The 17,157-nt window shown below is 38.1% G+C and overlaps 1 protein-coding gene across 3 annotated transcripts in view; it reads right to left on the reverse strand.

Annotated features, from left to right (window-relative positions):
• LOC106061940 (apoptosis-resistant E3 ubiquitin protein ligase 1-like) overlaps positions 1 to 17,157 on the reverse strand; it is a 119,713-nt gene that overhangs the window by 64,242 nt on the left and 38,314 nt on the right. The window contains exons 1-3 of one of the 3 annotated variants that reach the window (XM_056022348.1): positions 15,799 to 16,162; positions 13,049 to 13,445; positions 4,004 to 4,233 (exon numbers count right to left, since the gene is read on the reverse strand). In XM_056022348.1, coding sequence (XP_055878323.1) covers positions 4,004 to 4,192 — 189 coding nt within the window. In that variant the 5' untranslated portion in view covers positions 4,193 to 4,233; positions 13,049 to 13,445; positions 15,799 to 16,162. Of the gene's footprint in view, positions 1 to 4,003; positions 4,234 to 13,048; positions 13,585 to 15,798; positions 16,163 to 17,157 lie in introns of those variants that run through there. The other 2 variants (XM_056022349.1, XM_056022347.1) reach the window with 2 other exon arrangements.

The following is a 17,157-nucleotide window of genomic DNA, read 5'->3' on the forward strand; positions in this document are numbered from 1 at the left end:
AGAGAGAGAAGGAGAGAGAGGGAGAAGGAGAGAATGAGATAAAGAGAGAAGGAGATAAAGATATGGAGAAGGAGAGAGAGAAGGAGATAAAGAGAGAGAGAGAAGGAAAGAGAGAAGGAGATAAAGAGAGGGAGAAGGAGAGAGAGAAGGAGAGAGAGAGAAGGAGATAAAGAGAGAAGAAGAGAGAGAATGAGATAAAGAGAGGGAGAAGGAGAGAAGGAGACAAAGAGAGGGAGAAGGAGAGAGAAAAGGAGAGAGAAAAGGAGATAAAGATAGAGAGAAGGAGAAAGAGAAGGAGAGAGAGGAGAGAAAATGAGATAGAAAAGGAGAGAAGGAGAGAGAGAGAAGGAGAAAGAGAGAGTAGAGAAGAGGAGTGAAGGAAAGAAAGAAAAAGAGAAGGAGAGAGAGATAGAGATAGAACAATGAAAAACACTCAAAAAATGTCAAGGATGTCTCAAGTCAATGTTAGGAAACTATTTGACGACGTGACATTTGTCATGCGCCGCCCCTGCCTGTCCCACCCCATCTACATCATCCAACTTTTACTGTCCAGTCGAGACGTTGTCCAGAAATTCTCCAGAGTGCGGAGGAAAGGTCAATCTAATCAACAGGCGTCCTCACTTCAGCCTTTCACGAATACAATAACATCAAAGCGTAAAGAGGGGAAAAAAAGGTATCTTAAGAACATGCCACGTCTATAGTCTCAAACCTTCAAACAAACATTGCATTATGAGTCAGAGACTCTTATAATACACTGTTTGTACAAAGTAGATTAAAGGTTGTTGATGCGTTGTACAAAGTTGTGTACAATCTTGCAAGAAATGAAATCAACAGGAGCTGGTTCATCAAGAAGACATGATTTCAAAGTTGTCACGTTCCCAAGCAGTACACACGATGTGCATCTATTTTCAGTGTAGAACAGGTCCTTCTGATCAAGATAAAGAACAGGTCCTTCTGATCAAGATAAAGAACAGGTCCATCTGATCAAGATAAAGAACAGGTCCTTCTGATCAAGATACGGAACATGTCTTTTTGATCAAGATACAGAACAGGTCCTTCTGATCAAGATACAGAACAGGTCCTTTTGATCAAGATACGGAACAGGTCCTTCTGATCAAGATACGGAACAGGTCCTTCTGATCAAGATACGGAACAGGTCCTTCTGATCAAGATACGGAACAGGTCCTTCTGATCAAGATACGGAACAGGCCCTTCTGATCAAGATAAAGAACAGGTCCTTCTGATCAAGATACGGAACAGGTCCTTCTGATCAAGATAAAGAACAGGTTCTTCTGATCATGATACGGAACAAGTCCTTCTGATCAAGATACAGAACAGGTCCTTCTGATCAAGATACGGAACAGGTCCTTCTAATCAAAATACGGAACAGGTTCTTCTGATCAAGATACGGAACAGGCCCTTCTTATCAAGATACGGAACAGGTCCTTCTGATCAAGATACGGAACAGGTCCTTCTGATCAAGATACGGAACAGGTCCTTCTGATCAAGATACGGAACAGGTCCTTTTGATCAAGATAGAGAACAGGTCCTTCTGATCAAGATACGGTCACATCGTTTGATGGTGAATCTTGAGGTAGTTCAATCAAACTTAACAGACTTCGTCTAAAGTCATTTGCTTTCTATTTTCTATTATGTTTCATCCTTTCATCGACTGGTCGACTGCAGTCGAAAGACGACAATAGAGGTCAAGATGAAAGCTTGGGCATCGGCTATAGTCAGAACTTTGGTGTCCGCACAGCAGTTCAAATTATCTTTATTTAATATATATAATTGCATGTAAGGTTAGTGGCGTCACTAGGGTCGGAGTCAGCTGGTGCGGTTAGCTTAGGGTGTCACCCTCCCCCTCTCAAATCAACTTTCTCCGAACTTTTCCCAATAAACACTATCGTTAGTTTGTTCTTGATGTTGAACCAATACAGTGCGCTGATGACCTACATTCATTAATTGTTACACAAACGTAAAATAAGGCCGACGCGTGAGACACTGAGCTATACAAGTACTTCTGAAAAAAAAAAAAAAGAAATGTATAATTTAACATTTGTAGCGAAAGATCTAATTCTCTACACAATGTTTATCTCCCCTTACATTGTATACATTTCTATATAAAACAAAATGAATTACGACTAATTGTTGTTTTTTTAATTGATTCACTAGTTGTCATCGACAATGAATAATTGTGCAAAGTTTCAACTTGATCCGAGAATGGGAAGTAGGAGAAATAAAACGTGTAAAAGATTTCACCCAGACAGACAGACGGAGTGAGTTAATAAAAGCTTTGTAATAATAGTTTCTAAGAGTACTTTCATTTCTCTGGAGACACACTATCTTTTGGAGTTTTGACTTGAAGGTAGTCCAAATTCCTGGCAACAATCAGCATGACAATTACGTCCCTTGTATAGATTCCGGTACAAAAAGTTGCTTAAACGTTTGTGTCTGGAGACTGACTCTCACGGCATGCTGGGAAGTACAGTACAAAGTTTCTGGACTGTACTTCACACTGCACTTTACACATAGAAAGGTTTTAAAAAAATATTACTAGACCCCAGAATCTGTTGATATTTTCTAACTCTCTCTCTCTCACACACACACAAACATACACAGAGATCCATTCTCTCTATCTACCTAGATTTGGATTTACGTAGATTTAGCTAGTGACAGGTAGCGACGCCAAAACATGACGTAGCGACAAGGTGCTAGGTCAAACCATAAACTTAGCTATCTGTTGCGTGTGAGCCACTCACTTGACAACAAGTCTTAGTTTTTCTGTTCCATATCTGGTTATATTTGTAAACAACATTTGGAAAAAGTTTTTTTTTTTTTAGGGGGGCGGGGAGCGAAATACTGTGTTATTTCCTGACCCACTGCCACCATCTGACCCCATCATCGAAATTCAATCAGTCCACTCGGACTATGAGATATCGATCCAGGCAAGTGGCCGGTCTCAACATTCAGCTAGCCACAGCGAAACAAACAAACAAAAAAAATCTGGGTTTGAAAAGTAGTAAAAATCTCGATTAGCCGCGCATCAAATATTGGGAACAGCTGGCCGAACAGATAACCTAGATAAATCTCCAAACACTGGCCATCGATTGAGCGATAACCGGAAGTTAGAATTTGAGTCTCCTCATGAACGTTGTGGCGTCCGTCAAATGGTGATTTAAAAAAAAAATAAAAAAATTCGAAACAAAATTAAAACGAGTACAAGCCACGACTAAATCGGTTCTAGGATGCCAGTAGTCAGAATAGTTCTAGCTGTCAAGTAGTTTTATTCGAAGTGCTATTAACAAGGACGAGAGGGGGGAAGAATATTATAATGTTAACATGATGGGTGACAGTGGGTGTCAAGATCAACATACAGAATCAATGGACATTTTTTTGTTCAGATTTGATCGTGTCATGGTCACATTGTGGGTGCCTACTTGACAACTTGACATGCGAGGTAGCAGAACCGAGGCCCATGTTGAGTCTTGGAACGAAATACTGCAACAGACCCAACCGAGCTGTGCCCCGAGTTTTTCAAAGCGAAGATCGGACTCAACAGCCCAACTTAGAGTTTATAAGATGAGAGTTTGCTAATCTTTGACCACGAAGGAGGAACTTATTAGTCGTGGAATTTTTTACAACGTATTTAAGAATAGTCCATGCAACTATAATAGGAGAGTGTGCCGTCTGTTTAAGGCGGCTGGTCATTGTGCTGACGGTAGATATCCTCGTTGAAATACCGGAAGAAAAAAACAACTACGTAATCTGCCTATAAGTACAGTTCGTTGGCTCTCAAGTATAGCAAAAAAAAAAAAAAACAACAAGCATAAAAGTTTACTCCCTATTACGTCACGGTAACCATGACAACAAAGTGACAGGAAGTTAAGCTTACTATATTTCTCTTGGCATTACATTTTGGGCTATCGGGTCGGACAAAAAAACATGGCCAATGGTCTAGGTGTACGGGTTACTGTCCTAAGAGTGTCTCGCCTTGACTTACCCTGGCACCAAAGGTCATCGTCTTGCCGACCGTCTGCGGTTCCGTCCAGCCCCAGGTGACCTCGCTGGTGTGCGGGCTGGAGTAGCGCCCGGTCAAAAACTCGTAGATGGAGGCCTTGGTGTTGGGGAGGGCGTGATAGCAGAAGTTGTGGACTGTGGGCAGCGTGGGTGACAGGCCGGCCAGCAGCATAGCCGCAGCGGAGGTCAGCAGACCGATGAAAAGGGACAGACCTGGAACACACCAAAGAACACATTATAGATCTAGCCATACAGTATACACACACGTGTCTTCATATTAACCAATACAAAACAAGACATACAGTAAGAAACAATTCGAGTAAACTGAACTATATAAGTTAATCCCGTTTTATACTTTACTGTTTAATTTATTTCATTCTATATATGTATGTTAAATGTTAACATAAAAAAAAAAAAAAAAAGAAAAGAAAGAGCCCCCCCAAAAAAAAGAGGCAAAGAAAGAAAACCCACAAAAGCGGCAAAGAAAAGAGGCAAAGAAAAGAGGCCTTGAGTCCAAGGACTTCTATGATGAAAATGCTTAGTGAAAAGCACAACACTGAGGTTTCAAAGCTAAACTTTAGATAAGAAAGCTTTCTGTAATTACTTGTTCCAACTCTCACAATCTTATTCGCTGCCAGTTGAAAAGAAAGGAACAGAAACAGTGAGCAACAATTCTGACATTACATATGTGTTTCCTTTCTTCTTGCCCAGTTCTATGTCTCGCCTGTAATGGAATAGCTTGAATTATATATTAAGTATGAAAATATCGTGCTTAAAAGACCAACTCCTGATAAGTTGCAGATTATAGACTACATGAACACATCAGGGATTACACAAAATTAAAACTATGCATAAAATAAAATGGTAGGTCGAATATATCTAACTCGTCTAACATGGCGTCGCCTATTCCTAAAAGGCCCAAGGTGCGTAGTCACTAGCTGGGAAGAGGATGTCTCTTGTGACCGATCTTTGCGAGCCTGCCGCCCAATGCAGAAACAAACAAAGGTTGAAATTACTCCGACAAGGACCTATAAACAGTTCCGCGGCGGTGATCAGGCGATCTATTTGGTTGTAATAGATGTGTACATGTTGCTAAGGAAACCAAGCCTTACAGTTGTTGTATAAGAAAAGATCCAGTTATGACGCCTGAAGTGCAGTGAGAATGAAGGAAAGGAATTTTAATGATTATATGCCAGGAAATTCTACACACATCCAGACTAATCTTAATAGAATCCTTGACTGAATAGATTTGCTGTAATCAAATCACCAAAACGATCCCCATTCAATTTAAGACTGAATAGATTTGTAAGAATCAAATCATTGACACGATCTTCATTCAACTTAGGGCTGAAATAGATTATTGGAAATCAGATCAGTGAGCTGATGTTCGTTCACTCTGAGACTGTAAAAGATTCGTAGATCAGTGACCCGTATATATTCGCTGCAGGGAAGTTTTAAGACAGGAAGATGGGAAAAAATGTCTTGAGTTGTCTGGAAGGAACATGATAAGTTTGGACACCAAGAATGGGTGATGGAGAAAATATTTTTGTCACTATATGTAAAGAGAGGGCAATAAATCAAAGCATGTCTTGTACAGCTTGCATATGTAAGGGTTAATTCATCTTGGAACTTAATTTAAAAAAAAACAACTCTATATATAGAATGGATAGAGATAGTGTGCAGTAAGATCTTGTACGGTCAGATCTCCTGAATCCAAATAGACTTGCGGTGTTGAAGTTGTTGATGAAACCAAGACTGAAACATAAAGCAGTGCTACAGAGTAGAGATCATTATAAAGAGAAGAGAATGAAGCAGTGCTACAGAGTAGAGATCATTATAAAGAGAAGAGAATGAAGCAGGGCTCAAATCTTATGATTTTAACACACAGATACGCATGATAAATATGTCCGTTTTTCTTATTACTTTGTATAGCACAGCTTTCAATGCTATGGCATGTTCAAACTCTTTTGTGAACCTTTCCCGGAAAGGGGGGGGGGTACCTGGGAGAAGGTTTGCGTGCTGACTTTAGGCGCTCGGCAATAAAAAAAACACAAAAAAAACAGCAGAGTGGGGATCCCAACGTAAGCCACATTGATAGATAGCCAAGCGGTTTGTGCCACTGAACCACAGATTCGACAGTTGTCATGGCCGCCATTCCAACATTAAGAAATAACCTCGAAATATAAACAATGTAAAGCTCTGTGTCTAATTCATGTTATGGCCATTCTGACATATGTGCAGTGAATTGCGGGATCAGGAAACCAATGGGAAGTTACATTTTTGTAATAATAATAACAACAATAACAAGCAAGCAATAGCGGTATAACATAACAACAAATGTCAAAGCTCAAGATGAGGCAATGTGACGGAGACATAATGAAACCTAAAAACAAACTAAGAAAAGGAATGAAAAGATGAAGATTGGGAAAGATTTTAAATTAAAAAAAAAAATACACGAAATACGCCTTGTGTCAAAGACCCCATACAGAAAGATCACTCTTGCCAGAATAAATTCAAACAATTACTCTGTGCCACAAATGAACAAAGTTTAGAAAATTGAGAACTGAAATGTGCACAAAAAATTATTTCATGGTTATTTGTCATGTGAGTGATTGGAGAAAAAAAAAATCAATAAACAATAAAACATCTGCATTCTAAATTTAAACAAGCAAAGCGGAGTAACTTGTTTAACAAAATCAATCTATAACAAGAATTGGATCAATTGAAACAGGATGACAAATCGACTGGAGTTACATAAATTCGTTAGCGGGCCTGTCGTGCTCCTAAACTGACCTCAAAATAAACCAATATGTGGCCATTATTACCACAAAGAAACTTTGCTTTAGAAATAAATACAATATAAACAATATATGAATATACAGTATCGAGATACTCCCAATCCCATACACCTATTGAAGAACACGAACTGCCTTCTAAAATGTGCTCTATGTCAGGGATGGATACATTACGGCCCGCGGGCCACATGTGGCCCGCCGAGGTGTTTTATGCGGCCCGCCGACACCTACAGAAATCAGATGTTCTCACAGTATATAGATATAAAAATGCAAATATTAAAAAAAAATCAATATAAATTATTGAAACTGTCTCATTATAAAAAGTTTTAAGTTAACGAAGATTATGTTTTTTGGCTATACATCAATACACTTAATGGGCAAGGTAAAGGAGAAAAATATAAAATCTCAAGGATGAAATTGTTATGTTATTTGAAGGACATTGACAATATTTCTAATGAAGAGTGGAAGACAATATCATGTTTTTTATAATTGCTATTGCAATTGATTGTTTGCATATGAAATGTAAATGCATGTTAAAACTTTTCAAACTAGGCTTTCACATTTCTACAGGCAAGCAAAAAAAAATAGTTTTTGTCATTTTTCTTTGCTGAAAGGTGAAACTATCTTTAGTGAAATGATTAAAAGTGCTACACTTATTAAGAGAAGCCGATTCAGCTCCAGAGGACATAACTCAAAACAAAGAGAAGTTCCAGTCATCACTACCACGGGAGCCTAATGGGTGCCATAAGCTGTACTTCCACACTTAAAAAAACTTTGCTGTTGTTCACACTATTTGGGTACACATACATCAGTTCCTCTTCTTCGTTCTCATTTTACATGTTGAAGGGTTCAGATCAGTAATCCCATATCTGGGATGAACCGCGTAGTGGTTTCCAGATCATGCAGTTCTCCAAATAGTCTTTGGAGAGTCTTGTTCGGGTCCCCTGATTTAGTATGCACCATTAAAGGACATGGTCAGCATTCTTTGGTGATGCTCCACAAGGGAAGGCTTCGCTCGTCCGGAAATTTTAATTTCCGGAACATAAATTGTCTCATTCAGTGAGCAAGCATTTTTTGTGGAAACTAAACAAGTATAATCACTGGTCAATTTTGACTGACTGTAATTTGACAGCAGTCACACACAGGGCTAGCAACTAGTAAGATAGTTTCACAGTTAAGAAACATTACGCATGAGTGTAAGAAGTAAAATACTGCACATTAAGTACAACTGTATATTTGTGGGGATATTGTGATAAAAAAAGACAACAGCAATTAAAAAAAAATCGTAATACAGTGTATATATATGAATTAAAAGACATTCTACACAGCTAACTTATCTTTCTAAGATATATATATGTGGCCCGCCATCACCAAACTTTTTTTAATGCGGCCCTTGATACAAAAATGTTGCCCACCCCTGCTCTATGTCCGTACCGTCACTGATGCCATTTGGAAAAAAAATATATTCTAAACTGACATTACTAATTCTCCACCTGCCGTTGACAAAAAAAAAAACAACAACTAAATTAAACCAGTTACTACTTTCTGTGTGCCTATAACAAGTAACTAACACCTTTGACAATCGAAACCGAAGTAGTCAAATTTACCAATAGTGATTTTTGCATATTCCCAATTTGGACCCACTATCGTTTTTAAAGCCGACACATCAAAAAGTACAAGATTAAAATTTCTTCCGTTTTAAGATCTAATTCAACTTTTTTTTCTCCTCTCTTCCGCTTACTGTCCTTCTTGGCGGGAAACTTGATTTTGTAAACATCGCACAAAATATTGTTTTTGTCATATGAAGCCGAAATTCACTGAAAACGTGTTATTGTGTGTAAAACTATATAAACAAAATGAAATGCTGGTATAACTTTTTTATTTTGCGTTTGGAGGGTGGAAGTAAAAAATAAAAAAGATAAGAGAATTCTTGGGAGAGCGTTACGACGCCAGAGTGATAACAAATAGAGGGTCCAATCAAAATCTATGAAATATTTAAATATCGAATGACGAAGCCGAAGAAAACTTGTCGATTGTATGTAAAATCATTTATTAGGCGAGGTAAAGGGGAAAGCTAGAAAAGTGAAACTGTATATCAGAGGGCAAAAATATGTTACAGGAGAGTTAAAAGGGGGGGGGGGGGGGGAGTCCTCACGCTAAAATATTATGTGAGCGTTCCAAGCACAGGATGCAATATTTAAAAAGACCCATATATATATACTGGCCATATGTTACTCGGGGCCCGCGGTTCTTGCATATCACTGTCGAAATAGTCACTGAGAGTGTTTTGTAAACAATTAAACGAAGTAATAATGTTATAAGAAAAGTGAATGCCTGAATGTAAAAATAGTATGTGTTAAAGTATAAAGTAGATCTATCATCTTTGAATTAGATCTTGAGTTAGAGATGGCCTAGATCTAGACTAATCTAGAGCTAAATATTAGCTTGGATAGAGTTCTTTCTGCGCGTGAGTGGAGGCTTCGCTCTGTGCATGCGTGACCTTTTTTTGTTAGATGTACGGAATCATGAATGGAACTATTACAAAAATGTATGTCAATACGACTTAGCAGCTATAGCGAACGAATGTATGAAAAATACTTTAGGAAAACAAATTTGAATGTTAATTTGATTAAAATATGAAATGAATAGACAATAATTAGTATGTTTATGTGTTAAAGTATAAAACTATCTTTGCGAAGAGAAGTTCTATCATCTTAAAGTTTGAATTAGAGTTTTAGACCTAGGAATAGAGAGATGTGTAACATTTCGGTCTTGTCTAATGAAATAATGTACGTCAGGACTTCTAAATTCGCAGATATAAGGAACGAATGGACCTCATTCACCAATCGTAAACAAACAACATTTAGTCACGTGATCTTATTGATAAACTATGAAAAAAAAACTGTCACGTGACAACCATCATGAATTAAACATGAGATCGTAAATTATATAGAAGAGATAGAGCACCACGTGGCTAAATGGTGTTTGTTTACGATTGGTGAATGAGGTCCATTTATGTAAAAATGCTTTTGGAACACAAATTTGAAGGTTAATTTGATTAAATAATGAAATCTATAGACTATATTTTGTATTTTCATTTGTCAAAAAAAAAAAAAAACTATCTGCGCAAAGTGTAGTTTTAAAAATTAGATCTAGATCTAGATCCTTTCGATCTAAACATGGTGAACATGGCCTTGATTCATCCAATACTAATACTTTCATAGAGTTGGGCAATTTTTTTTTGGGAGGGTCTTTAGTTAGTTTTAGGTCTACTATACATGCGTCACTGTTCCAGTTAGCAACCAAAGAACATTTTGCAAAGTTTTATCAAGATTGGTCAACGGATTTTGATTTCTATACGGAACATACATAGCCTACTCCTTACATTCTACTTTATAGTATAGACAAATATATATATGTATACCCATATACAAAACTCTTACATTGACATCTCTCCTCTCCATTCCTTTGAAACACTCTCCCTAAAAGAAATGAAATGCCAGAAACATAAAGGGAGATAATTTCCCTACAGAGAAGCTTCTTGCGCTCCCTCTTGTGTACCCTTTAACCTTGTCCGACGGCACCAATCAATGACAGTCTGACGTCACAGTAGGGAAGTCAAGACAGACACACACACATGCTGAAGAAGTGGGAGAAACGAATAAGAGAAAGGCTACAACAGTCTTGAGCGGAGAATGGAGAAATAGAACGAGAGAGATTCAAATAGAGAGACAGAACGAGTGATGGACAGACAGAAAGCATAAACATTCCAAAGTGAAGAGAGAGAGAGAGAGAGAGATTTATATAACAGTGAGTACTGGGAAGGCAGATGAGCTCACAGTCACACGCCCCCATTCACCCTGCACACGGTCTAGTTTCTACCAAAACAATATCGGGCCCAGTTACGTGACCTTTCTAAACAGGCGGATGAAAGAAATGAATGATGCAGACACTGGACAACACCAGGACAACACCAGATAACCAATTTTTACCAAACTACAGCCAATTACATCAGCCATTTCTGGATTCATAACAAACTACAGCTGATTACAACATAGCTATCTCCTTATAGGCTATCACACATAAGTTGATTTTTTCAGCCATGTTTCCTTTCATTCAACAGTTGATATAAATTATCCATATCTCCTTATACCGAAAGACAGCTGATTAGAACAGATATATCTTCTTATACAATTTTAAACAATTAATTAGGCATATTGTATGCATACACAAACACACCAATTTTAAAACCAATGTGACAGTGAGTTTGTCAAACGCACATTCTGAATTACAAATATAGACACTTGTATTCTACAAATGTCTTCATCGGGCTGAAGTAGCTGAAAGAGCTAGACCAGATAAGATGAGATTATTTCATTGGTCCAAACAGATGGAAATTCTATTTGACAATTGTCCACCTCATCATTACTATTCTAATGATAACAATACAGACGCCAACAACATAGAAACCTAAAAATCATAAACTCTGTTTATACATACAAGACTTCAAAGTTAACAAAGATCCTCATTTCTTTCCCGTGATAATTTCACTTGGTCCAAAGAGAAGTGTAAACAAGAAGTTTATTAATAAATAATTTAGTAGCTACGAGTTTCTACTCAGATTAGTAAATTAATAAAAGTGAAAATATTTGCTTCCAGTAAGAATACATTCTTTAACGTTGAATTTGAAAACCTATTCATAGAAGAGACGAGCTTATTTCAGAGCTTTACAAAAATCAGTCTGTTCAGTCTATAAGTTTCAAGTATTTTGTTACTGTGAATCTATTATTAAATTTGAATTATACTGTGCATTATTGCCTTAAAACATATAGTGAGTTCTCAATCTTTTCATGATATCATTGTAACTATAATAAGGATGTCTGTCTTTTTGTTCAACTCATGGTCACTGTTGTGAATACGGTCTAGGTTTGAGCCTGTGTGTGTGTGATGTAACGTGTGACGGACCCACAGTGCCCGCCAGCGAGTTCTGTTTTGTTTGTTTTGTTACATTAGCTAATCAGCTCTCCGTAAATATTTAGAGCCCGTTTAAACTTTATACAAATCCAGTTCCTTTCTTATAACATCCGGTACTGGTGGTTTTATCAACATCAACTGGAGAAAGTAGTTCCGGCAGGTGGAAACTGTGCAGGCCGAACGTGACACACACCAAAGTTAAAAGTTTATATTACAGATCTGTTCCAAGACAATGTATTCTTGTTTCCCATTTGAATTCTAATAAAGGCATTTAGTTTGTTGCGCGTATCTTTGAATGATCAAATCACTCTGCAGTTAATTGCCTACATTAAAATATCCCATATTATAAATGAGTTTTTTTTTTTTTTTTTTTTTTTTAAATGGAAAGCTTTAGTGAACAAAGTGTTACTGCAATATCACTATTTGGAAATTGACACTTAGGTAATATCAAGAAGTAGTTTCTAACCTTGAACAGAAAAAGTTTCCTTTCATTTTTTTATATCAAGTATGCAAATAATATGCACATACATATAAACCATTTTTAAAAAATAAGCTTTAAAAAAAAAGTTAGCACGTGTTATTAAATAGCTAGATTTGCATACATTTCTATTTATATCACAGCTTACTCTGTTTTGTCACGTAAAAATTCAGCTAACTTCCTTGTCATCGATCTTTTAGCCATTTTCTTATTATTATTACTATTAGCTATTCAATTAGTAAACAAACGATATAAAGACAGTCCGGGGTTCGATCTCAATAAAGACTAGGATCTTTAATTTCGAGATTTTTAGAAAGCCTCTGAGTTTCTATCATGAGGGGGGCTTGGTGGTGGGTGTATGAATATATTCCTGAAACTTGAAACAGTAGTACTCTTAAGCAGTGTAATGTATTAACGGTTCTGTTAACCCATAGCTCGTGATACTGGCCAGTGACAGAGCAGACGATGCATCCCATCGGGATACAAGACTTCATGATCGAAACGCATAGTTTAAATACATTTCTTTTGATAAATGTAAGAAAAACTCAGTTTAGGCAAATAGCGTTCAAAGGAAAGTGAATTACTCAGAGACATGCGCTAAGGCCAAATACCGGGCAAACTATACTTTAAGACCAAATACCGGGCAAACTATACTTTATGACCAAATACCGGGCAAACTATATTTTAAGAACAAATACATTTTTTTAAAAATTACAATTTGTGTGTGTGTGTGTGTGTGTGTGAAAAACACCTACACACACACAGCAAATCCTATACTTACCAAACAGTTCATCCGATGATTTAAAAATACAAAAGGATCCCAAGGTCCACTGTCCACTCTACTGACCATGGGTCAGAAAAGAATCGCACAGAAGTTAATCCAAACATTGAGGGAAGGATAAAGACCACGCACTGTTCCTGACGCGAAACAGATTCAATAAATGTTCAATCAGGATCGTTTCGAGATCCATTGACCATTTAGCAAAATAATTTTTTCTATTTCACATCGCAAGTTATATTTTTTCAACGGTTCTAGATTCTACGCCCTACGACGACTCTAGCTACATAGTTTCTGTCACAACGCTGCACATTGTGAGACACTTCTTGTAAAGATCAAATGTTGATATTTTGTTTTCGCTAACCAGAAGTTGTTTTTTTTTCTACAGTGTATACCCCAACTATCAGATGAAAAATATAAATTGTCATTTGTACAATACTAAACCCACCAACAATTTAGTCAGAAAAGAAAAAGATGCTCTGCAGTCTAAAATTGTCTAATTTTGGTTAGTGATCATAGCTATCAACAATCTTATCAGAGACCAAAGCTATCAACAATCTTATCACAGAACAAAGCTATCAACAATCTTATCACAGACTAAAGCTATCAACAATCTTATCACAGACCAAAGCTATCAACAATCTTATCACAGACTAAAGCTATCCACAAACTTATCACAAACCAAAGCTATCAACAATCTTATCACAGACCAAAGCTATCAACAATCTTATCAGAGACCAAAGCTATCAACAATCTTATCAGAGACCATAGCTATCAACAATCTTATCAGAAATCAAAGCTATCAACAATCTTATCACAGACCAAAGCTATCAAAAATCTTATCAGAGACCAAAGCTATCAACAATCTTATCAGAAATCAAAGCTATCAACAATCTTATCACAGACCAAAGCTATCAACAATCTTATCACAGACCAAAGCTATCAACAATCTTATCAGAGACCATAGCTATCAACAATCTTATCACAAATCAAAGCTATCAACAATCTTATCACAGACCAAAGCTATCAACAATCTTATCAGAGACCAAAGCTATCAACAATCTTATCAGAGACCATAGCTATCAACAATCTTATCAGAAATCAAAGCTATCAACAATCTTATCACAGACCAAAGCAATCAAAAATCTTATCAGAGACCAAAGCTATCAACAATCTTATCAGAAATCAAAGCTATCAACAATCTTATCACAGACCAAAGCTATCAACAATCTTATCACAGACTAAAGCTATCAACAATCTTATCAGAGACCATAGCTATCAACAATCTTATCACAGACCAAAGCTATCCACAATCTTATCACAGACCAAAGCTATCCACAATCTCATCACAGACCAAAGCTATCCACAATCTTATCACAGACCAAAGCTATCCACAATCTTATCACAGACCAAAGCTATCCACAAACTTATCACAGACCAAAGCTATCCACATTCTTATCACAGACCAAAGCTATCAACAATCTTATCACAGACCAAAGCTATCAACAATCTTGTCACAGACCAAAGCTATCCACAATCTTATCAAAGGCCAAAGCCATTCACACACTTATCACAGACCAAAGCTATCCACAATCTTATCACAGACCAAAGCTATCCACAATATTATCACAGACCAAAGCTATCCACAATCTTATCACAGACTAAAGCTATCAACAATCTTATCACAGACCAAAGCTATCAACAATCTTATCACAGACCAAAGCTATCCACAATCTTATCACAGACCAAAGCTATCCACAATCTCATCACAGACCAAAGCTATCCACAATCTTATCACAGACTAAAGCTATCCACAATCTTATCACAGACCAAAGCTATCAACAATATTATCACAGACCAAAGCTATCCACAATCTTGTCACAGACCAAAGCTATCCACAATCTTATCAAAGGCCAAAGCCATTCACACACTTATCACAGACCAAAGCTATCCACAATCTTATCACAGACCAAAGCTATCCACAATCTTATCACAAAAGCTATCAACAATCTTGTCACAGACCAAAGCTATCCACAATCTTATCACAGACCAAAGCTATCAACAATCTTATCACAGACCAAAGCTATCCACAATCTTATCACAGACTAAAGCTATCCACAATCTTATCACAGACCAAAGCTATCAACAATATTATCACAGACCAAAGCTATCCACAATCTTGTCACAGACTAAAGCTATCAACAATCTTATCACAGACCAAAGCTATCCACAATATTATCACAGACTAAAGCTATCAACAATCTTGTCACAGACCAAAGCTATCCACAATCTTATCACAGACCAAAGCTATCAACAATCTTATCACAGACCAAAGCTATCCACAATCTTATCACAGACTAAAGCTATCAACAATCTTGTCACAGACCAAAGCTATCATCAATCTTATCACAGACAATAGCTATCAACAATCTTATCACAGACCAAAGCTATCAACAATCTTGTCACAGACCAAATCTATCAACAGCCATTCGCATTACAGAACTAACATCCTATCTGTGACAGACCATTACTGTCAACATATTTCCGAGATTCTAGTGCAACACTATCAACTAGTAGCAGATTACACGTCACCAGCATTTAGTGTCTGAATATAATATATAGTTAATATACAGTCATCTACATTGCCACCCACAGAAAGCCACTTCCTGATGTAAACACATCTTTTTGCTACAAACTGATTCCTAACTCCAAGAATCCAGAAATCACAAAGAAAATATAAACACTTGCCTGACCTTCAAGATCAAAACATTTCTCTCAAACGGACACACTGCACGCGACTTTAAAGAGCGGTCTTAATGTGAGCCTCGGTGGAGGGGGTGGGGACTACAACACGTTAGCTCCCCCCTCCCCCTATTTTTAAAGCCAAACGACCGGCACCCCGAAAACGTCCTCTCCTCTCGTCTTGGTGTCCGGGCCGCAAGCTCCTGGCGCACATTCGAACATGACCAGAATCACGCCGTCTTCAACGAAATCGTTTTACGTTTAACGGGATCACTTTCAGCTTACACAAGTACACACACACACTAGAAAGATACTTAATCACACACACACATATTTATGACAAGGCTACACGTAGACACAGCACGACTACTTGTAAACACGAAGATGAGCGTCCAAACGCTAGACGAGATCCATGTGAGTGTACTAGAGCCAGTACTGCAAGAAAACATGGAAGAGATGGTTCCCTCGCCACTCACCTTCCGGCAGACGGGTTTCGGTGGAGGATGGGTTTGGGGGGGGGAGGACGAGGGCGGCCAGTGCTGGGGTATCACAACACTAGGCCGCCCCCAGCGTGAGGGCAACGACTGCGTTAAAATCGAACCCGCCTCTTGAAGCGGATTCTCCCCCTTTGTTTTTGATTTTCGCCAACCAGCCCTTCACACCCTTTTCTTAGCAAAGGGAAGGATCGGGGGGGGGGGGGGGACTGCGAAGAAGGGGGGGGGGGGTAATCTAGCACGCCCCCCCCCCGCCCCCAGTTCCGCATTTTGCTCTTCTCACCAGTGGGAGGACAGTAAATAAAGGAATGACACAGTCCCATCGTCGGGTAGTCGGGCAAAGGAGTAAGTGCTTAAAAAAAACAACAAAATGAGTGTTCTTAGAAGCCAAGGGCCCAGAACCAGTTTCCTAATCGATTTGACATGTCCCTCTTCTTAAAGGGACACACACACACACACACACTTTCGGACGCACGCACTCGCTTTTTTTTTCCTGTAATATTCTGTAATGTTCTTTCTTAGACGTACACTAGTACATGTCTGAAACTATGGGTATGTCTTTTCTAGACAGTTGTTCACCCATATAGCAGCAAGCAGAGAGAGAGAGAGAATTTCCAGTAATTTGAAGGAACAATCCCTACCACTTGTATGGGCCTGTGGGTGAACAGTGACAGGCGCAAGCTTCAGTCGGCTTGGTCTACTCTACACTTAAAGGGCGCTGACGTAAACGGAAAGCCCTGTCCTTTAACAGCCATTCCGAAAGGTTAGACAGATGGCGGAAGGCGCCCACTGAACTCTCAAACAAAATGGACAACAGAGATTGGCTCTAGCTTAGGAAACGGCTGTCGCCTTACAGTGAATGTCTAGTTTAGGAAA

This window comes from Biomphalaria glabrata, chromosome 3 (assembly GCF_947242115.1).
Source record: "Biomphalaria glabrata chromosome 3, xgBioGlab47.1, whole genome shotgun sequence".
Taxonomy (NCBI): domain Eukaryota; kingdom Metazoa; phylum Mollusca; class Gastropoda; family Planorbidae; genus Biomphalaria; species Biomphalaria glabrata.